Genomic DNA, 24,346 nt, shown 5'->3' on the forward strand with positions numbered 1-24,346 from the left:
ATATATAGAATATAGCTTAATAATGTTCATGGAAATGCTGACATAACTATTGACCTTTTGTTTTTCTTATTTTCAAGATAATAACATCTCTCAGTACTAAGATTTCTGATCTTGAGAAACAAAACATGGATCTTCAAGGTTGTCTTTATGAGCAAAATATGAAAATGCCAGGTAATGTAAAACACTGTTTTCTAATATGACATCAATCCTGATACATTTTGTTACGCATCTTATAAGTAAATGTTTGATAAGATTCATTGCAAAATCAAATAATTTAAAGATAATACTGTTCACAAATAAAAATTGACATTTAGCTGGTGTATTTACTGCTGAACACTATCATTTTACTTACTTTGGGTTGTTCAAAGTAAGTTGGAAAGATACAAACTGCCGAACACCTCTCTGCTGGCATCCGGGTGCTTCTGATATTGTGCAGTTGTATGATAAAGAACAGGGCTGCATGTGAGAGGTGGCCTCAAATAGCATTTCTGGACCTCCTCCTACACCCTTTATATAGAGTGCAGGTGAGAAAACATTAGGACTGAATTTTGTAAACTATGTAAAGGATTAAGTACCAAGTCAATATTTTAAGAGGTACTCCCTACTCACACATTTTTGGCCACAACATATGCCATAAAGGTGGGAGAAGTTCGGGTCCCACCTAGAGCCATCGTTAATCAACTGATCAAATTTTTTATGCGGCCAAAAAACGGTCGCTAGTCGGCAGAACATCTCCCTGATCGTTCCTTCCTATACATTAATGATCGTCGCTCCTTGGGGCTAATCACAGGACAACGTCAGAGGTCTTGTGGAGTCCATTCCTTGAGGAGACAGAGCTGTTTTGGCAGCACCATGAGGACCTGCACAATATTAGGCAGGTGGTTTTAGTGTTATGGCTGAACGGTACATATATAAAGCAAGAATTTTTTGGGTGTTTTAAATGAATGTTTACATTGGCAGAAAACGTGTGATGTTTAACCCCTTAATGACCGGGCCTGAAAAGGCCTTAATGTCCAGAAAATGTTTCAGTTTAGCAGCCATAACTTTTTTATTTTTTCATTGACATGGCTATATGAGGCCTTGTTTTATGCGTGAGAATTGTTTTTTTTTCTACTTGGTTTGGGGGTAGAAAAAAATCACTGTGTAAGTTATATAATTTATTTTTACGTCATGAATATAGGAACAAGCAATTTTTGCCATTTCTTTTTTTTGGTTTATTTTTTACCCCATTCGCGTTTCATGCTAAATAACGTGTTACATTAATTCTTCAGGTTATTACAGTCCTGTAGATAGCTAATATGTGTAAGTTTTTTGTTTTTATGTAATGTATGGGCAATACAATTTATTTTATGCAAAATAATGACTTTTTTGGGACATTTTTTTCCTTTTTTTTCTTTTTTTCTTACATATTTTTTTAAATCCCATTAAGGGATAACTTTATTTAGAACTCTTTTCTTTTACTTATAATGTGTTAGCATTATATTTCCTGTGTCACTTTTGACACAGGCTGCTGTAAGGGCAGCACATAGTGTGCCCTAACAGCTGGTATAGTGAGCAGACAGCCCTGGGGTCCTTTCTAGGTCCTCAGGTCTGAATGCAGACGGATTCTCCAGTCTTTGATCGCATCCCCGGGTTGCCGGTGATGCAATCAAAAAGGGCAGTCCCCTTTGATCATGCTGTGAACACGGACCGCGGCGATCAAAGGGTCAAGCTGCTCTAAGTTCAGTAGCTGTAAGTTACATCTCCTGCTTAGAGGATGAGCCCTCATCAGACTCTTCTACAGCGACGCCAAAAGAAGTCACTGTAGACCAAGCACCTGCACCGCCTGCCGTCAAAAGACAGTGGGCGGGCGTTAAGGAGTTAAATCCATGATGACGCTATTATTTTTCTTTACTGTTTTTTTCACATATATGCTGAATAACAACACTGAACATTGCAGACAAAGAAGAAAAAGTATCCAACCACAAATATCACCACCTTGAGGAAGAAGACGTATCACAGAAGTAAGTCATTAGAAACAATATAACACATATGTACTCCTTATGCTCTTAATGCTGGAATTAAAATTTTTGACAACGAGTTTCCTACTTGGCGTGTTGGATGCCAGCAGAATATCGCATAATGGAAAAATATTCCTACAGTAGTAATCATCTGCAGACCTTACAAGTGAATACAGTACTGATGCGACACAATCACAGGCAGAATAAACCTTTAGGCTACATGCAGATTTTGCGTAATTTGATGCAGAAAATCCGCTTCGAAACCGCAGATAATTACGCAGATACAATCTGCACTTATTATTGAGCTTTTTGATGCATTGTTAGGTGCGAATGTTTCATTTTGTTGCGAAAGCAGATGCAGATTTTAATGCAGCTGATTTTTTATAAACTTGTCAGATACAATTCTGAGACAGAAATGCAAAATAAATTGACATTCTGCGGATTTTAAAATCTGCACTGTAGGTTAATTTACGTGTGGAAAAATCTCTGATATGTGAAGATGAGATTACTTGAAATCTTATTTACTTTGCTGGTACTGTATTACGCTGCGTATTTGCCGCAGGAAAGCCACGCAGCAAAGCCACAGATAAAATGCATCATGTGCAGGTGATCTTACATTCGGTGACTCACATGTGATGTCTCAGAATACTGCCACACACTGTAGCATTTGAATATAATACTGCCACACACTGTGTCCGCTGACTATTATAATGTCACACACTGTGCCCCCTGAATATCATAGTTCTCCTCACTGTGCCCCCTGAATATCATAGTGCCACACACTTTACCTTCTGATTATCATTAGGCCACACACAGTGCCCCTGAATATCATAATGCTACACACTGCCCTCTGAAAACATAAGATTCACAAACTGTGCAACTTGAATATATTAATGCCACAAGCTGTGCGCTCTAAAATGAAAAGCTCCATACACTGTTACCTCTGAAAATAGCGCTACAACTTTATTCCCCCTAAAAATGGCCCCACGTACTGCGCCCCCTGAAATTAATGAATAACACAATATGCTGTGCCCCTAAAATAAATAATACAATACACAGTGCCCACTGAAAAAAATACTACAATACACTGTGCCCTCTGAAATAAATAATATAATAAATATAACAATTCGCTGTGCCCCTTTAATAAATAATAAATACACTGTGCCTCCTGAAATAAATTATACGATACACTGTGCACCTGAAATAATTAATAAAATATATTGAAACTATCAATCTATACACACACTAATAGATTATGCAGAAGCGGAGGTTTCCCTTTCCAAATGGGTATTAGATGATTTGCCTCTTACTTACGGCACTATACTGTTGGCAATAGAACAAGTTCATAAATATTTACCATCTGCCAGGTACTTGGAAATGAGAATGAAGATATGTCACAGAGCATACCTTACACCTTCAAGGGGTTATTTGATGGTCATATATAATGGCTCTAATTGTTTTAGTTGTGGCAAGTCCAACGCATGTCTGTATCACTGCTTGTGGACATGCCCTGTAATACAACAATTTTGGGACAGGATAAGAACTTTCACTTTAAAACACCTGGCTAACTTTGTTCCTAATGATGCCCTTTGGGCTATTTTTGGATATTTGAACAAAGGAAGTTGTAACTATACGCGGGGAACAGGTAAATTATTGCACATGATAGCAGCAGCAGCAGGGGTAAAATCCATTTTGCACACATGGTTACAAAGACAGGCACCGCCATTCAAATTGTTTTTGGTGTTAGTTTATAGATATTGCTCCATGAATTAGCGTGTAGATAATGGCTGACCATGTTATCTATCTTTAGGAGGTGCAGAGCCTGCGGTCGCAGCCAGGCCATGAGCCTAAGGGGGCCAAAAATGTCCTTCAGTCCTACAGTATACAAACCAGAACAATAAATGACATGTGATAGTTGGGTGTGGACTGTTACATATTTTACATTGGGGCTTAAGGTTACATCTATCTATCTATCTATCTATCTATCTATCTATCTATCTATCTATCTATCTGTCTATCTGTCTATCTGTCTATCTGTCTATCTGTCTATCTGTCTATCTGTCTATCTGTCTATCTGTCTGTCTGTCTATCTGTCTGTCTGTCTGTCTGTCTGTCTGTCTGTCTGTCTGTCTGTCTGTCTATCTATCGGTCTGTGTCTCTATCTGTCTATTTGTCTATCATTGAATTAAAATAAATAAGAAAGTGTTCTTCTGGCTCTTTCTGCACGTGGAACTACTTCTGTGAACTTTTGCTGTGCTTCCGAAATCTAAAACCCACTAAGTTTTATACTGGATTGTGTAATGTTATATTATTTATAAAGCACCAATGAATATATTTATTCACAGTCCCTGTCACCAGTGTGATTCACAGTTTTATTTTACAAGAAACAATTTCATAAGTATTTAAAACATACAGCTTACATAGTAGTCTCCCTGGTGGAAGTCAAACCCAGGGAACTTAGTGCTGTATGGCAGCAGTGCTGACTACTGAGTCTTGGAAGCTGTATAATTATTAGTTAATTATCACAACTTTAATTGTATAACCATGGCCTAGACTTTTTTCACCCCTGCCTTTACTTAGCACTGGTAAGTTTAGGTTGCATGTATAGTTGTATGCATGTACAGTATGTAATATGTAGTAGGGTACCACTACTATTAGAATAGGCTGAAATATCTAGGGTATAGCTGTCTGCAGAGAGCAGGCAGACTATTGTGAAGCCCAAGCAAAACATTTTAGTTACTTACAAAACAATACTAGAATGTTGTGACAACAATATTGTCGTCACTTTTTGTGTACTGAAACTCCCATGACTGGTACCATTGCTTTGGGTTTTCTGGTCTGCAGTATTGCCAATGCAGCTACATTGCATCACACCTAATTAGGCAGGGTTCCCACATGTTGTATATGCTGCGTAAAACTACACAGCGTATCCAACCTGGAACCCGCAGTACATTCCGTCCGAAAAATGGCACCACAGTGTGGTTTGGTTTTTCGGGGGCAAAATTTCCACTGTGGAAAGCAGTGGTGAAAAAAAAAACAAGAACGCTCATACTTACCCCGGCTGTTGTCATGGTGACGCGTCCCTCTTTTGCCGTCCAGTCTGGCCTTCCGGGATGACGCTGCAGTCCATGTGACCGCTGCAGCCTGTGATTGGCTGCAGCGGTCACATGGGATGAAACATCATCCCAGAAGGCTGGACTGAAGGAAGAAGCAGGGAGTTTTGTATATGAATTTTTTTCCCTGACTTGTGATTTTTGCAGCGGAATCGCTGTGATTCTGCAGCAAAAGTCCCAACACCTCGCTATTGCGATGAATAAGCCCTTAGGGTATGTTCACACGAGGTCATTACGTCCGTAATTGACGGACGTATTTCGGCCGCAAGTACCGGACCGAACACACTGCAGGGAGCCGGGCTCCTAGCATCATAGTTATGTACGATGCTAGGAGTCCCTGCCTCTCTGCAGGACAACTGTCCCGTACTGTAATCATGTTTTCAGTACGGGACAGTAGTTCCACGGAGAGGCAGGGACTCCTAGCGTCGTACATAACTATGATGCTAGGAGCCCGGCTCCCTGCAGTGTGTTCGGTCCGGTACTTGCGGGCGAAATACGTCCGTCAATTACGGACGTAATGACCTCGTGTGAACATACCCTTAGAGACAGGTGCACTACAATGATTTGGCAGTTGAACAGATGTCACCTTGTCAATCTTGCGATATGGCATCCGAGGACTCATATATCAAGCAGAAGATTGCCATTCATGCTTCTGATATAGCTACTGCTTTAAAGCGTACCTCCACTTCCAGTGAATAATTATTATAGTGCAGGAGTGGGCACTATAATCTTTTTTCTAAATCACTGGTATTACCGGTTTTGCTTCTAGCAGCAGCACGGACTGTGTAAAGTCCGTGCTGCCGGCTGCTCATAATTCTGCAGTTAGAGACAGAGCGTCCGTCTCATCTCCATGACTCCCATATGCAGAACGACCGCCACTGTATGCTAACCGCCATTCTGCATACAAGAGCCATGGAGATGAGCAGGACGCTCCCTCTCCTACTGCAGAGATCAAGTGAAAAAGTGATGCTTTATTCACCCATAGTAATGCCATGAGCAGCCACCAGCATGGACTTTACACAGCCTGTGATTCTGCTAGAAGAAAGATAGATTTAGAAAAACGATTATAGTGCCCACTCCTTCACACTAAATCCTATTTTGTATAATCTAGTAAACTTTCTTCCACCTATTGTTTCCATTGTTTCCATTTATTTGGCTCAGACTTCATAGCTGGAAATACCTGACTGAGTTCTACAATAAATCTAGATACTTTTTTAATTTGTGGCTGCAGTTATAATCCTCTCTAAGGGCCAGTTCACACTGAGTTTTTTTACTAGTTTTTTTGACGCGTAAACCGCTTTGCAAAATGTGCCAAAAAACGGGCGAAAATGCCTCCCATTGATCTCAATGGGAGGCGAAGGCGTTTTTCCCCATGAGCGGAAAAAGCGGCTCGCAGGAAAAAGAAGGGACATGCCCTATCTTCCGGCGTTAACGCCTCAGACCTCCCATTGACATCAATGGGAGGCAGAGAAAGCGTATTTCGCCGCGAAAAACGCCGCAAAAATCGGCGTGCAGGCAGAGTAAAATCTGCCTCAAAATTCCAAACAGAATTTAGAGGCAGATTTTCCTCCTGCAAAAAACTCTGTGTGAACCCAGCCTAAGGTTAAAAGTTGTTTCCATCTTTGCCATCTTCTTAATATATGTTTTTATCTTTTACGGTAAATGTTTGAACAAGCATAGTATGTTTATGCCAATAACTACTATTGTTCCAGACTCATAAAGAGACACATAGGACAGCTGGAAAAGGAAGACTTGAAAGGCAAGGAGGACGGCATGGAGCAAAATGAAATATATATTGAGGTATATTTATCTGAAGCCTGGATTTCTGACACAAAAAACATGGTATTATCCAAAACAGCCAATAGTATGTCAGATTCTATTTCTTTGGTATGGACATTACTCTTTTGCTCTGCCCCATTTAACATATATGTCATAATCTGAGCTCAACTGGGAAATGCTTTACACTGGCTTCTGCGTCCATTGCTCTGGGTAGGATTGGTGTATCATATTACAAGTACTTACATACGTTCATCTCTTTCTTTTCAAGGATTATGAGGAACAGGTGGATAAGAAGGACAGAATTATCAAAAAACTCCAAGATCAGATTAAAGCTCTCACAAAAAACATGGGAACAGGTACATGTTTTGTAGAGCGCCCGTTGTTACAAACAGGACGTGTATCATACTGTAGATTTATTATTATTAATGTGAGAAATATATTATTTCACAGAAAACCAAACAAATGCACCCAGTGTTTTTAAGGATTACTTGGGAATGCTGGAATTCTTACCAGAAGATGAATTTAAACTCATTGGCAATCTAATCCTGGGTATGTACACTTTTGATTCCACTGTGTTTCAGTATGGCAGATTTACACAGTTCGCAAAAAAGTACCGATCACTGCATCATTTAGTTTTCGGGTCCGGCGCTGCCCACGGGATCTTCATTCTGACTTGTACCCATGGGCAACTGCCCCTACTTCCCCTTTTGCTTCTGTGTGCCCTTGTCTTGTGTTGTCTGTCTTGCACTTATTGAGCGTAGGGACCGTCGCCCAGTTGTACGCCGTCACTTAGGACGGGCCATGCAAGTAGGCAGGGACTGAGTTGCGGGTAGATTAGGGCTCACCTGTCCGTCTCCCTACCCCGAATCATTACATTACATTTGTAAAATATGCTAGATACTAACTTTCAAAATTTATTTTACTGAACGTATTTTAAGTTATTCGCTGGATGTTTGGGGATCACTATATTAACATAATTTGTTCACAGCAACATATTGTTATTTATCAGTACAGTCAATGCCAATTATAAATACTTTTTTTCTATCCGCTTAGCAGAAAATTTTGTGTATATTATTTCAATCACAGGAGCTTCCTATGAAGTGATTGTGTGTTTGTTTCCTCTGACTTTGTTTATGATTTCCATTATGGCAGATATTAAGCCAAGAGGCGTTGTGGTGAATATGATACCAGGACTCCCAGCTCACATCCTCTTCATGTGTGTTAGGTACACAGACTTTATCAATGATGCAGAGAGAATCAAATCTTTAATGAATGCCTCTATCAATGGCATTAAACAGGTTATAAAGGTGAGATGTCCACAATTTCCTAAGGCTTTGTTATGTTATGGAAGTCTCTATAAGCGGTAATGCTAATATACTGTTTTATTAAGTTTTAACCGGTTTTCAGAGTTATAAAAAGGTTGATTACGGGCCAAAAATAGTAGCATAATAGCCTTTTCATATTTGTACGTTACTAATTCTCCTTGGTGATTTGCCACCCACTGTTTGGAATGCGCCATCACAACGCATTGTCCACAGTGGGGCACTAAGGAGATCAGTGGTAAAAGACTGTAGGAGAACTGCTAAAATAAAGTTCACACTAGAGTTTTTTTTCTTTTCTACATTTTTGTGTTCTATCATATTTACAGGAAAACAAAGAATGACCTTTTCTTTAATATCCACATTGACCTCAATGGATTGTTGTAGTCAGGGTTCTTGTTGCTTTTCACAGCCAGAATAGTGTAGTCTGCTATATAACTCTACCAAGTAAAAAAAGAGAAGAAAGATAGAAGCCAGATTCCTCTCATCATAGCTAAATAGCTAATCCCATCTGGACAACCTCTTCTCTAAATGAGGACCTGCTGGCGATCAGATAATCACCATGAATGAAATCCCCCACAATCAGGTGTCATCACTGGTGCTAGCTCGGCCCGCCAGTATAAGAGAAGTGTGGTACGTATCACAATGAAAAGGCGACCATGTAATAGATAAGCAAGGGACTCCCCTATATGATGTTCACATTTCCTAATAGGTATTTACAGAAATTGTCCGTAAGTGTATGAGGTATCTGGTAAGCAAAGAAAAACACATGCAATTTTTTTTATTTCCATGGTTTATATTCTTTTCAAATCCACATCCAATATATCAATTCTTTTAAATATTTAAGAGTCCATGTTTACAACAGTCGTATTAAGCAATATGCCGCCGAGGCAATCTCCCATCAGCGTTCTTCCACCCCCTTGGACAAGGGCACACTGCAATATTTTGGGGGTCCTTTCCCTTGATCAAGCATAATCACCCATAGGAGGAGCAACCTTTCATATCTTTAAAACATTACACCCGCTGTATAATTGTAATTTAAATACGATGGTATGAATACAATATTATGAATACAATGCAAATACCAAATTCCTGCTTCCCTCCACTTAGCTGCATCCTAGTTCATACAAATACTTTTAAAATAAATAAATAAGTAGATTCATACGTTTATTTCCATATCTTTACACATGTGACCCAGATGACCAATCACAGATATACATAAAAATTACATTGTTTGTTTAATCCCATCGGTCCTAATGTATTTAAACGACCAATCCAGTATACTTCTCTCTGTAATAATTTCCTTTTCACCATAGTCGAGTTTAAATTTTGATCATACAGATTTTGGAGGCGGTCTTTAAAAAGCAGACGGTTTTAGAGGCGAACTTTTGAGGCATTTTTTGGGTTGGGAACCTTTTGTTAAATCTACTAGAGTGTTTTAGACAAAAAAAAAAAAAACATGTCAAACCGCACAGCACTGTTTTTTCTGCATCCAATTGATTTTAATGGAAGGTTCAAGAGCAAAATCCGCTCCAAAATAGGTAAGGACCCTTTTTTTTTTTTTTCAGAATTTGCTAGATGGAAATATATAGATTCATATTTTTGTTTCCATCTCATTCATACTTATATTTAGGAACACGCAGATGATTTTGAAATGTTGTCTTTCTGGCTGTCCAATGTCCATCATTTCCTCAACTGTTTGAAACAGTACAGTGGAGAAGAGGTAAGAAGCGCTTGACATCTCAGTCATGCAAATATTTGCTTGAAAAGTAATGTGGATAAAAAAAGAACTGTCTTACTGTACAGCTCAATGGTGCCATCTCAACTGAACCGTCTGTTGGTTTACATACACCTGTCTGAGCCACAGGGGACTCCATAACGGTTTAAGAGTATTCTTGTTCCTTTTTTATATTGATGGAGTTTGTAATGGTAAATTTTAAATATAGTACAAACTCTGACCTTTAATAAAATTGCACTATTTTATTATGTTTTGTAACAAGTCAGCGCAGACTAGTTATTGTTATGTTATTTTGTAATAAAGGAGTTTTCCAGTTATAGAATGTAATTACTTGTCAATCAGACATGACATAAGGTTGACTTGGGTGAAGGTCCCGGAGCTGAGATGTCCTGAATGAACAGGTCCCATCACTGATTTTACTTTAGGGATGACTATTCATGCTCTCATGTTACATAACTCCCATTGATTACAGTGGATAGTGGTGGCTGTACATGTGCAGAATTCTATCCGTTAATACATGATTTTTTTGTTCTGGACTTTGGTTGGGTTCCCAACTCCAGGGCCTTCATTTATTTGACCCTAAGGCTCTGTTCATAACGGAAGCCAGAACGCTGTGCTGAATTTGCCATATGATGGACACCACAACGGATCCAACCCATTTTGAGGGGGCCTCCAACGCAGATGTGAACAGAGTCTTAATATATTCCTTATATAATTGTAATTTTTTTATGACATAATCACAATACCCCTGTAAGTTGTTGTTCATATCATTGAAAGCCATTAGTGAAAACACAAATTTAAAGATAATATAAATTCTTTGATCAAACATAAGCCATATGATTGAAAACTTTGTTAATGGATCCCCACAACCTCTCAAACTGTTGTTACATTTCCAAGGCAAGTTTATTAATATTTTAGCCTAGATCAAGCATGGCTCTGAGCAATTCTTGAGGGATAAGGTAACGTGGTGAAATGTCGTCATTTTGCAACATCACACACAGTACCCACAGCATTGTGTCATATCTACCAGGAAACAAGTAATGTAGCTATGACATGATGGGACACTAGCCCTGATTCATGGTATCATAGATGATACAAGCAAAAGCAGCAAGCAGAGTGATCCAATGGCATCAAGGCAACAAACATCACCATGTGGCATCTGTATGCCACTGGCATTAATATATCAAGCTTCTGTACCTGCCTCTCTACTGGGTCTCTAGCTAAATTTGCTGTAAATCAGAACAAATATACGGGCAGCGTGCTATTACATTTGCACAATGGGTCTGTCCAGTATTGTCTCTTAGTGCTTAGCACATTTTGACAGCTAAGGGGTGTTTAAAAAATACATTGAGGGTACATATTTTGCATGTACAGGTCTGTCTTAAATATTTTAAGGGTAAGTATCTCCCCTTGTCTTTTGTATTAGTTGTAAAAGTTTCCATAGGTGAACTCAACTATGTGATAATCAGGCAGTGATATAATGTTAACATATCTTACTTATATGTATTACTTACAGGAGTTCATGAAATATAATGTGCCGCTCCAGAATAAGAACTGTCTGAAGAATTTTGATTTATCAGAATACAGGCAGATTATCAGTGACTTGGCAATTCGTATCTACCACCAGTTTATCACTGTGATGGAGAATAATCTCCAGCCAATGATTGGTAAGAAAACACCCTAAAGAATGAACTAGTACCAGAAAACCTTAGATTGTACTGTAGACTAAACTTACATATATTATGTTCTAGTACCTGGAATGCTGGAATATGAAAGTCTTCATGGCATATCAGTGGCAAAGCCTACAGGATTCCGTAAGCGTTCGTCCAGTATAGATGATACGGATGCATATACTATGACTTCAATACTCCAGCAGCTGAGTTATTTTTACACTACTATGTGTCAGCATGGCATGGACCCTGAGCTTCTGAAGCAGACAGTAAAGCAACTGTTCTTCCTGATTTCCACTGTCACACTCAATAGTCTTTTCCTGCGCAAGGACATGTGCTCTTGTAGGAAAGGAATGCAGATAAGGTATGATGGTTAATCATGTCAAATGATTCCAAAAACTATTGTAAAAGTCATAGGAGCTTGTATTACCTGAACCAGGTTTAGGATTAGCCAAATTTTGTATGTGATGCAGAACTACATATAATTTAAAGTGGGGTGTATGAGAAAACTTGGTAAACTAATCCCTGCTTAGTGGCGTGACTACCGCTGTAGCAGCCGTAGCGGCTGCTACGGGGCCTGCAGCATGAGGGGGCCCGTGCTGCCCACCGGTACGGTCGCCCCCCCATGGCCGGAGGCTCCGCTAGCAGCTGCTACGGCTGCTACAGCGCGACGCCACCGAAGGGGTTGTTCCTACAAAAGACATGCCTCCCCTATCCACAGGATAGGGGATACATGTGGGATCACTGGGACGCCCAGCGATAAGGAGAATGGGGGACCGAAAGTCCCCCAAAGTTCTCCATGACAAGCCTCGGACTTCCGGGGTCTGTCGGCAGCTCCATAGAAATTAATTGTGCACCAGTCTCGCTTGTGTGCATGCATGACCAGCGCTCCTTTCATTTTTATTGAACTGCGCAGACCCCGGAAGTCCGAGGTTTCTCATGGAGAACTTCGGGGGACTTTCGGTCCCCCGTTCTCCTTATCGCTGCGAGCGATCACACATGTATCCCCTATCCTTTGGATAGGGGATACATCTCTTTTGTAGGACAAACTATAGGCCGTTTTTTTTGGAGGCTGTATGGTGGGCTGTATGGTGTTACCTACAGGTGGGGGGTTTTAGGGCGGTATGGCGTTATCTACAGGTGGAAGGCTGTATGGCGTTATCTACAGGGGGAGGTCTGTATGGCGTTATCTACAGGGGGAGGGCTGTATGGCGTTATCTACAGGGGGGCTGTATGGCGTTATCTACAGGGGGAGGGCTGTATGGCGTTATCTACAGGGGGAGGGCTGTATGGCGTTATCTACAGGGGGAGGGCTGTATGGCGTTATCTACAGGGGGAGGGCTGTATGGCGTTATCTACAGAGGGAGGGCTGTAAGGCATTATCTAAAGAGGAGGGCTGTAAGGCGTTATCTACAGGGGGGCTGTATGGCGTTATCTACAGGGGGACTGTATGGCGTTATCTACAGAGGGAGGGCTGTAAGGCATTATCTAAAGGGGGAGGGCTGTAAGGCGTTATCTACAGGGGAGGGCTGTATGGCGTTATCTACAGGGGAGGGCTGTATGGAGTTATCTACAGGGGAGGGCTGTATGGCGTTATCTACAGGTGGAAGGCTGTATGGCGTTATCTACAGGTGGAGGTCTGTATGGCGTTATCTACAGGGGAGGGCTGTATGGCGTTATCTACAGGGGGAGGGCTGTATGGCGTTATCTACAGGGGGAGGGCTGTATGGCGTTATCTACAGGGGGAGGGCTGTATGGCGTTATCTACAGAGGGAGGGCTGTAAGGCATTATCTAAAGGGGAGGGCTGTAAGGCGTTATCTACAGGGGGGCTGTATGGCGTTATCTACAGGGGGACTGTATGGCGTTATCTACAGAGGGAGGGCTGTAAGGCATTATCTAAAGGGGGAGGGCTGTAAGGCGTTATCTACAGGGGAGGGCTGTATGGCGTTATCTACAGGGGAGGGCTGTATGGCGTTATCTACAGGGGAGGGCTGTATGGCGTTATCTACAGGGGGAGGGCTGTTTGGTGTTATCTACAGAGGGCCTGTATGGCGTTATCTACAGGGGGGCTGTATGCCGATATCTACAGGGGGCTGTATGGCGGTATTTACAGGGGAGGGCTGTATGGCATTATCTACAGGGGGGGGGGCTCAAAGGCGTTATCTACAGGGGGCTGTGTATGGCATTATCTACAGGGGGCTGTGTATGGCGCTATCTACAGTGGGGCTGTATGGTGCTATCTATAGGGGGCACTGTGTGGCGGAATCTATAGGGAGGCACTATCTACAAAGATGGGTTTTGTGATACCTAGGGCTGGGGCGACCCCAGTCAAAAGTTTGCTATGGGGCCCAGTCTTTCCTAGTTACGCCCCTGTCTCTGCTCCCTTTCTTGGTAACAATTCCAGTGCTACCCATTAGGAAGGGGTGTGGCCAATCTGTGAAGGGGTCCCCTTTTCTATGGGCACAACCACCACAGAGGTTGTCTGTATGGTACATGCATTTATGTCCCAGACAAAGCCATAAAGCTTCATGTGGCAGTACCCTATTATGTAATGCTATTACTCTGCCATTCAAGATAGACAAGCCATAGTTTTTTGACTTTGCTAAGTAATCCAGCACTTTCAGATTCCCTGCAATAGTCTCATTTAAAGTGCAATAACATTGCAACCTTTTGGAAACTTATTGCATTTATAGGCTAGCGCCATTTGCACCTTTCTGTCCATTGCAGCCTAGCTTTTTACTAAATACGTTTTGTAGTTATTAGCAGTACCAATAACTCTTTATAATTTATTTAGATGTAATATAAGTTATCTGGAAGAATGGCTGCAAGGGAAGAATCTACATGGAAGTGCAGCCAAGGAAACCCTAGAACCTCTTTCTCAAGCAGCATGGTTATTACAGGTCAAAAAAATCAAAGATGAAGATGCTAAAGAAATATGTGAACGATGCACAGCGCTTTCTACAGTACAGGTATGTTATTCTATGTTCCTTTATTATACAGTTGTCTTACTGCTTCTATTCTTCTGAAAACATGAAATTGGAGATAAAGGAGCAGCACCCACACCCAGATAATTAGATGCCCCTTCACAGTCCCAATATAAGAGCACTAGATAAGGCATGGGTGTTGGATTTCAGAAAACCCCTTCACTTCATAGAAAGTTGGAAAACACTGAAATTTTTTATGTACTGACAGCCTTGAAAAATACTCTTTCCAGAGCCGCGGTCCACCTCGTTCCCCATTGCCAGTCCTCCAGCAATGATGTCATGTCCATTAAGACGCCACGTGACATGACTAAAACAGTCAATCATGGCACGACCCTGTGAAGCTACGTCTCGCAAACCCCTTAGCAGTATACAATAAATACTGTATGCAATTACCCTGTTCTTTAGTACCCAGTTAAAATGTAACTACTTGTGCTGGAAAGTCATTTCTTAGACCGACTCTATTTAAAGTGAGGTACTTACATACCCCCATTGCAGAGGTGCCCTTTGTATAGCACTGATCCTATTATCTAGCACATTATCTCTGACATAGAGACATTGACATTGGTACATTTATCAATGTATTTACACCAGTATTTGGCCTAAACCGTGTAAAAAAAAATGCCATAAATTATCACGTGTGCCAAAATTGCGCAGAAATTGAACTTTTTACGCTGTATTCATTTGGGTTCTGTTTTCTAAGATCAGTGCTTCCTTCTTTATTTATCAGGGACCACTTCAGACTGTCCGTTAAATATTTTTCTCTGAGCGTTTCCCTTTTATCTCAGACACCATTGTTTGGTGATTAGTGGATAATATATACCCCATTCTCATGCTTTCTCGTCATTTTGTACTTTGTGATTTATTATCCCCAGTTGCATTCCAAGTATTCAAATGTTTTATTGGTTTGCTATATTAATCTATTCCAGATTGTTAAGATACTGAACTCTTACACTCCCATTGATGATTTTGAGAAGCGAGTAACACCCTCATTTGTTCGAAAAGTTCAGGTAAGACTGATATCTGATATCTAGCAGTAGACATACAAGTGGTTTAATATTTTATTGAGGAATGTTTTTCTTCAGTCTACCCTTTTAGGGGAAATCATGGACCTCCTTTTTACCTATTTACTGTATGGTGAGGTACTATTTTAAAATGAACCTTTACCTTGTAACCACTTTACATATATTACGGACAGCTTCTCATGTAATATTATTATGGGCATAGTGCTGATAGTAGAGCAGAGCAGCTGCGGTGAAATCAAATTCCGTTCAATCACCATGAACAGAATGCAGGAACTATAGCCCAATATAACATTACATTGGGAAATTGATGATAGTATAATATGTAAAGTGGTTTCAGGATGACATGAAGCTGTTCTTTACATTAGATGGGGTAAGTGGAGCTGGGTTTCTAAATATTGTAAGGTACTGCTATGCAGCTTGTTTGACGGCTGTGAAGTATGTTCCCCAACATCAGAGTTTTATAGAGCGTTTACTTTCCTTTACCCACCAGTATATTTTACATTGATCATTCCTCTCCTGTGACCCCAATGGGGTTTTGTGAAACCACATAATTGAATTAAAGTGTAAAAACTGCCATACAGCAATGTCATACACTTGGTGAGTATCTCATACTGTGACTTCCACATAAGCAGTCAGTCATCTTTCATATCATGTGCAGGTGCAGTAAACGTTGGGACTACTGCTCAAGTGTGGCAGCATGTAAAGTAGAGTAAACCTTCCGTCCTCCTCCTCCTTTTTACTCTTTGATTACAAAAGTTTGTAAAAAGTTGCCAGGTGCAAAGAAGTCCCTTCAGTTTGTAGTCTGCCTTGTGTATATTAGCTCAGTAAATGTTTAAATTGCACTTGCCAACTACATGCCTTCGAGGCTTCCACATTGTGCATAAGAAGTAAGCTTTGTAACTGCAAGAATTGCATCAGCTTACAGAGTGGCAGGGTCATGGACAGTTTGGTTGTTGTGAAAGTTATGGATATCCTATATAAGGGAACTGTCACAATCATACAAGGTAAAAGGATTGGGTAATTCTGCTTGAGCATTGCAACATAATTTAAGAATAAAGTGTTAACATTATATTCCAAATACAGCCCCTTTCCATACTATTTATCTGTGCCGTGGATTACTTATGGTAAACATTAGTGAATATAGGTATCACCTCTAATTTTACTTATTTATACAAGTTATACCGACATATAACCTACTAATACACTTATTATAAAACAATTCTATCCTACATTAACACTCAGCATTATTGATCTGCACTACAAGTACAGCATCACTGTTTTTTATCTGCATTGTGTATCTCTTTAGATTAAATCAAGGGGGTTATGAAAGTGACAAGTGACCTGGTCATCATTTTGTGGTGTCTCGATTTGTTGTCATTTCTGTTCCCCCAAACGGTTCCTCGCAGTGTAGCTGAAAAACTTGCTACGGCTATCACATAATCTTTGCTGAATTATATCATTGTCACAGATTGGTATTCAATCTGAAACTACGTAATCATTTAACTGGGATTTTTTTGAACTATTTATTTATTTTGAAGAGAATTTTACTTGTTACTATTATTATTATTTTATAAATATATATTTTATTATTTTATTTTTCTAGTCTATGCTAAGCAGTCGTGAAGATGTCTCCCACTTAATGGCGGATAGCAAATACCTCTTCCAAGTGACATTCCCATTCAGCCCATCTCCCCATGCACTGGAAACCATCCAAATTCCCAGCAGCCTCAAGCTTGGCTTCCTAAAGAGGGTCTAGAATATAAAAGGCTGCACAGGATCCAGGCACAGAACATGTACAGCCCTCACAGGAATTCATCTCTGGATAAACTGCCTACTCTTCTATATTTAGATACTTTGTAATGTTGGGATTGTAAAATTAGTAAATCATGATCTCATTGTTCCAATGATTTAATAGTAAAAGTAGAAGGTCCTTGAGAAAATACATTGTTTTATTACAAGCCCAAACGAACAGACTATATCATAAAGATTTTCTTACAATATCAGATCCTAGGACAGAGAAGGACATTATAATGAATTGGAGCTGTTACTTTTATAATGCACAGGGTTCAAACAATTCACAAATGTCGATGTTTCATTTTCCTTCACTTTCTTGTTGACTCGGAGACCGGGCTTTTTAATACAAAAATTTTAAAATCTTTCAAATTATTTGAGCCATGTAGGTAGTGCAGTAATAGAGTAAGTGAGGGCAACTTTCATACTTGAGTTTCTCAAAACAGGAAGCCAAGAGTAAGTATATGGTATAGTAAAGTTTCAGCTTGGATGTCCTGGACCCGGAACAAAAGCTATACCTAAATACCAATGTCTCTGTGTTTCCGAATCACCACTATCTTAAAATCCTTTTTTTAGGTGGACTATGGACCCTTCAAAAGCTGAGTCCCAGGTGGAGTTGCTACCTCTGTAACCCTATATCTACAGCGTGCTACAGCACGGGGGACAAGGGAAATATTCCCATTCCTCTCCTGCTTACAAATGATTTGTTGTTGGTTGCTATGAATAATTGTGAATTGTTTTTTGTATTGTGCCACTGATTATTTAGCTAGATTTTTTTTGCTTCTTATATTTGGAATTTGTCCCTGAATAGGCTCCACATCATACCACTTTGTTCGCACAGGCATATTCCCTGAATCAATAGAGCAATACACAAGTGTATTTTTCATGTTTGTACTTTTAAATACTTCATGTCCTATTCTTAGCAATGTGGGGTCCTTGTTCTCCTCACTGACAAAATACTGAGCTGGAAAAGGAAACCAAGACATAGGTATGGGTAAAATATGTCTGTATGTATTCATGTCTGTAATTCCGAGCTGTATAGTGTGTATTAAAAACAGGAAGACTACGGCAATGTACATGATTTCTATAAAATAATAGAAAGTATTTTGTTTTCTGTATGTTGTGAATGCTGGCCGTACACTTTAGATAGCTTGTTCGGCCAACAGCTATTTCTACAGATCCCCATACACATTCACGCTTTGCTCGGCCCATCATTCATGTGTTCCCAATAGGAAGAAAGGGAGTAAATGCTGCCAAACACCTCTGGCGGCTGCTTTTCTTCTTACAAACAAAGGGATCGGGCTTGTTGAGAGTTGGGACAGCGCCATACACATTAGATGGTCAGTCTGTTTCACTGAAATCGGCAGGTTCGGACGACCATCTAATGTATATAGCCACCTTAATATATAGTGACCTTATATATTTTGTAGATAATGAAAATAAAAAGCAATTGTATACAAATTGTCATATTTTTATAGTGATATATTATTTTGACATGAATATTTTTATGTATTATGTATGTTTTACCATGTGCCTTATTATGATGATCATTTAAATGGGTTGTCCATGATTTAATATTATATTTCTCTGATTCCCTCTCAGAACGTCCACCTAATGTGTCGAATGCTGTTGGTCACAGATGCTCACGGGCACAGTCCCACCACCTGAACCCTCTTCTTCACAATCAGTGGGGTGATTCCTGTTACTGTGCAGACTAGTCAATAAACATCAGTGCACTACAAGCAGCAACTTGTCACGCATTAGGTAGACAATCTTAAAGGGAATCAAAGGAACACCAGGGGGCGCCATTACAACTATGTGACAGCATTATCTAGACACTGGAGCAATTTTTAAAAAATCATTTCAATTTTTAAAAAAATCACGTAATATTTAAATGTAGGACAAACCCTTTAAAGAAGGAAAATAAGGAAAGTATATTACTGGAGAGCTTAACAATAGAGATAATATCCATGCTGCTGAATGGTGCAGTCCACTTGGGGCTGTTTGTGCTCTTGATGCATGTCATTTCTTCTGTGCCCTTGCATAGTTCATGACTATATATAGAAGACATTATGGACATCACCAGGCACAAACAGCTATAAGGGCAGTGCACCATTATCTCTTTTATAAAGGTTGTTCTGCACCCATGTGCTTTTGACTGGAGAACCACTTTTAAGACTGGGTTCTGTTACATGTGAACATAAAAATGATGTCAATGACTAAAAGATGTACATGAAGACACAGAAATGTTTACAAATAAAAATCATTTCACTTAAATAAATGCTATTCAATAGTAGTTTGGTACCTCTTTTTGTCTCATATTACTACATGTTGCACTTTGTTTATATACCCTATGTCATCAAATATTCTTCCTATCCAAGTGGAGAGAATTGGTTATACAGTAATTCCATACCGTATCCCCATTCTATAAATTCTATACATTTTCTTTTACTAGATCACACCACTGCAGAGAATTCATATTCCACAGTGTTTCATTGTGAATCCACTATTAGAATAGAAATGGAAAAACAGCTTCAAAAGCTACCGCTGTGCTCACCAAATACTTTGTCCTGGGATTTGTAGTTCCACGATGGAGTGAAATTGGAAAGGGGGCTTGTAGGCAGACAAGGAATTCGATATAAGAAAAAATATGGAAAAGATCCTCAACACATCCAGATTTCAAAATATAAAAAAAGAGCTTTTATTTGAACATGAACTAAAAGTCCAGAAGGACACAGGGAGGGCATGTTACCGCTAACGCGTTTCGAACACAGTGTTCTTGCTCATAGCATAAAGTAACAGATTTCACACATGTGTTTTAAAAACAACTTTAGCCAATCCTGACACATTAGAAAAATGGGGGTGGCACTGTTACCGGTTTCAGAAATAGATAAATTATACATTGAAATCGTAGTGTGAATGAACTTGTATACAAACTAGTCTAAGGTATTCAACATTATATGACAGCTTATTATATGTTACTATTTAGAGTAAAAATGCAGATATATAGTACTATGTAAGCATGCAAAAGAAATACAGAAAAAATCTATTTCTATATAATGTGAAAAAGTAATAATACGCAACTAAATTTGTATAAATGGTGTTGGAAAATATAACATTTGGATTAAATTATAAGTGTTTCGTTCAAGAAAAATTGTATCTAACGAAAAATAGACAGGATAAAGGACTTTATACAGAGGGGTATTCTACAAGACCACAGACAAACAGAAAAGGAACCAAATTGCAACATCTTGACAATGAAATGTGGTTTCTTAGTATATAGATGTAGTATACACAAATAAACACGTATAAATTGCTAGGCATATCCTATACAGGATAATACATATAGATGTTAATATACATTGAAAGCTGCAACCTCAGTATGTAAACCTAGGTAGAACAGAGTTATGGACATCGGAACTAATAGATGGATCGGAACAGTTATTTGGGAAGAGAGCCCTTGGGGAATGTCTATTTAAAAAAAAATTATTATTTATTAACATACAATTTTTGATAAGGTAAGGCAACATTATTAAGAATTGATGAAAGTAAGCCTTCACTTTTTAGGAAGATAATATAGTTAATATAAATATAGAAATACAATGGAAGGCAGCACTCCACACCAAACGACTTCAAGTGGAAAAAATGCATTTTATTCGCCCATAGACAGTGCAATGTTTCAGCCCCAGCATGGGCCTTTCTCAAGCAATGAAAAAAGACGAATTCTTTTATGAAAGACAGTAAAAAAATGAATTCTCCATTAATATTTCCTATAGTGTTCTCCACTGCTTACAGCTCTAATTATACGGATATAATTAATATTCTAAAAAAATAAATCCCTATGTTAAAGAGGCTCTGTCACCAGATTTTGCAACCCCTATCTGCTATTGCAGCAGATCGGCGCTGCAATGTAGATTACAGTAACGTTTTTATTTTTAAAAAACGAGCATTTTTGGCCAAGTTATGACCATTTTCGTATTTATGCAAATGAGGCTTGCAAAAGTACAACTGGGCGTGTTGAAAAGTAAAAGTACAACTGGGCGTGTATTATGTGCGTACATCGGGGCGTGTTTACTACTTTTACTAGCTGGGCGTTCTGATGAGAAGTATCATCCACTTCTCTTCAGAACGCCCAGCTTCTGGCAGTGCAGATCTGTGACGTCACTCACAGGTCCTGCATCGTGTCGGTACCAGAGGCTACAGTTGATTCTGCAGCAGCATCAGCATTCACAGGTAAGTAGCTACATCGACTTACATGCAAACGCCGATGCTGCTGCAGAATCATCTGTAGCCTCTGGTGCCGATGTGTCCTCGTTCGTCTGACACGATGCAGGACCTGTGAGTGATGACACAGCGTGATCTCTGGAGAACACGGCTGTGTCTGCACTGCCAGAAGCTGGGCGTTGTGAAGAGAAGTGGATGATACTTCTATACACAACGCCCAGCTAGTAAAAGTAGTAAACACGCCCCGATGTACGCACCTAATACACGCCCACTTGGACTTTTACTTTTCAACACGCCCAGTTGTACTTTTGCAAGCCTCATTTGCATAAATACGAAAATGGTCATAACTTGGCCAAAAATGCTCGTTTTTAAAAAATAAAAACGTTACTGTAATCTACATTGCAGCGCCGATCTGCTGCAATAGCAGATAGGGGTTGCAAAATCTGGTGACAGAGCCTCTTTAAGTCACGATACCATTTTGTCTCAAATCTTAAAGAGGCTCTGTCACCACATTATAAGTGGCCTATCTCCTACATAATGTGATAGGCGCTGTAATGTAGATAACAGCAGTATTTTTTATTTAGAAAAATGATAATTTTTTACGGAGTTATGACCTATTTTAGCTTTATGCTAATGACTTTCTTAATGGACAACTGGGCGTGATTTTACTTTTTACCAACTGGGCATTGTACAGAGGAGTGTATGACGCTGACCAATCAGTGACCAATCAGCATCATACACTTTTCTCCATTCATGTAATCAGCACAGCGTGTGCTGTCACATACACCCACATTAACGTTACTGAAGTGTCTTGAGAGTAAATAGACATTGCCTCCAGCCAGGACACAATGTCTATTAAACACTCCCAACACTTCGGTAACGTTTGTGTGGGACTTACAGCACAGCAAGCGTGATCTCGCTGTAAGCTGTCATGTACAGCAAGATCTCGCGAGATCACGCTTTAAAAGACAGCAAGCGTGATCTCGAGTAAGTGACACATATTAACGTGACCGAAGCGTCGGGAGTGTTTAATAGACATCGTGTCCTGGCTGGAAGCGATGTCTATTTACTCTCAAGACACTTCAGTAACGTAAATGTGGGTGTAAGTGTCAGCACACGCTGTGCTGATTACATGAATGGAGAGAAGTGTATGACGCTGATTGGTCACTGATTGGTCAGCATCATACACTTCTCTTTACAACGCCCACTTGGTCAAAAGTAAAAACACGCCCAGTTGGGCATTAAGAAATCCATTAGCATAAAGCTAAAATAGGTCATAACCGGTGAAAATAGATCGTTTTTCTAAATAAAAACCACTGCTTTAATCTACATTACAGCGCCAATCACATTATGTACAATATAGGCCACTTATAATGTGGTGACAGAGCCTCTTTAAACTCAGGTTGCAAATATGTGGCCAAAAAATGCGAAAGCCTGGGTGATATGTTATCACCTAGCCTTTTTATATCCAATACCACCAATAAAATTTTGCTATCTCAAAAGTTTTTAAAAAAAATGTGGTGGCAACAGATGTAATGTTTGCAAATATAGCATTAAAACGAAAAAATTTAATTTACCAAATAATAAAATACATGTAATCAAATTTTTTTATAAATTGCGACACACATCCTGTTGTTTATATGATTGCATGTGTTTCATGCAATGTTAACTACATAGCTTGTACAACCAGAAAACTTAAAATATGGATAGCAGAACTCCTCAAAAACATCTGGAGCTGCCAAACACTTTATTGAAAAACACCACAATTCTTTAGAATATTTGAGTTTCTTTGGCATTGAATTACTGAAAAAACCTCCTAGAGGAGGGGATTGGAAAATACATCTTTTCAATAGGGAAGCCTTTTGGATTCTCCAAATGGACACTCGATATCCTAAGGGGTTAAATTGGAGAGGAGATTTCCTATATTTATAGGAACTATATTCTCTTCTTAAAAAGTGAAGGCTTACTTTCATCAATTCTTAATAATGTTGCCGTACCTTATAAAAAAATTAATGTTAATAAATAATAAAAAAAATTAAAATAAACATTCCCCACGGGCTCTCTTCCTAGATAACTGTTCTGATCCATCTATTAGTTCCGATGTCCATAACTCTGTTCTACCTAGGTTTACATACTGAGGTTGCAGCTTTCAATGTATATTAATGTATATTAACATCTATATGTATTATCCTGTATAGGATATGCCTAGAAATTTATATGTGTTTATTTGTGTATACTACATCTATATACTAAGAAACCACATTTCATTGTCAAGATGATGCAATTTGGTTCCTTTTCTGTTTGTCTGTGGTCTTGTAGAATACCCCTGTGTATAAAGTCAGAGTGAAAAACACTAAGGCTGGGTTCACACGACCTATTTTCAGACGTAAACGAGGCGTATTATGCCTCGTTTTACGTCTGAAAATAGGGCTGCAATACGTCGGCAAACATCTGCCCATTCATTTGAATGGGTTTGCCGACTTACTGTGCAGACAACCTGTAATTTACGCGTCGTCGTTTGACAGTTGTCAAACGACGACGCGTAAATGGACTGCCTCGGCAAAGAAGTGCAGGGCACTTCTTTGCCACGTAATTTGAGCTGTTCTTCATTGAACTCAATGAAGCACAGCTCAAGATTTACGATCGTCTCAGAGCGTCTCAGACGCCTCGTAAATTACGAGGAGGAGCATTTACGTGTGAAACGA

The 24,346-nt window shown here is 39.5% G+C and overlaps 1 protein-coding gene across 1 annotated transcript in view; it reads left to right on the forward strand.

Annotated features, from left to right (window-relative positions):
• Positions 1-19,698, forward strand: part of MYO5C (myosin VC) — a 128,104-nt gene extending 108,406 nt beyond the window's left edge. Inside the window, exons 30-41 of the mRNA XM_075857991.1 lie at positions 78-171; positions 1,940-2,003; positions 6,826-6,913; positions 7,161-7,248; positions 7,343-7,441; positions 8,045-8,199; positions 9,845-9,934; positions 11,466-11,616; positions 11,701-11,983; positions 14,415-14,589; positions 15,531-15,611; positions 17,230-19,698. Of these exons, the coding sequence (XP_075714106.1) occupies positions 78-171; positions 1,940-2,003; positions 6,826-6,913; positions 7,161-7,248; positions 7,343-7,441; positions 8,045-8,199; positions 9,845-9,934; positions 11,466-11,616; positions 11,701-11,983; positions 14,415-14,589; positions 15,531-15,611; positions 17,230-17,382 (1,521 nt within the window). The 3' untranslated portion in view covers positions 17,383-19,698. The remainder of the gene's footprint in view (positions 1-77; positions 172-1,939; positions 2,004-6,825; positions 6,914-7,160; positions 7,249-7,342; positions 7,442-8,044; positions 8,200-9,844; positions 9,935-11,465; positions 11,617-11,700; positions 11,984-14,414; positions 14,590-15,530; positions 15,612-17,229) is intronic.
• Positions 19,699-24,346: the final 4,648 nt, after the last annotated feature.

This window comes from Rhinoderma darwinii, chromosome 3 (assembly GCF_050947455.1).
Source record: "Rhinoderma darwinii isolate aRhiDar2 chromosome 3, aRhiDar2.hap1, whole genome shotgun sequence".
NCBI classification, from domain to species: domain Eukaryota; kingdom Metazoa; phylum Chordata; class Amphibia; order Anura; family Rhinodermatidae; genus Rhinoderma; species Rhinoderma darwinii.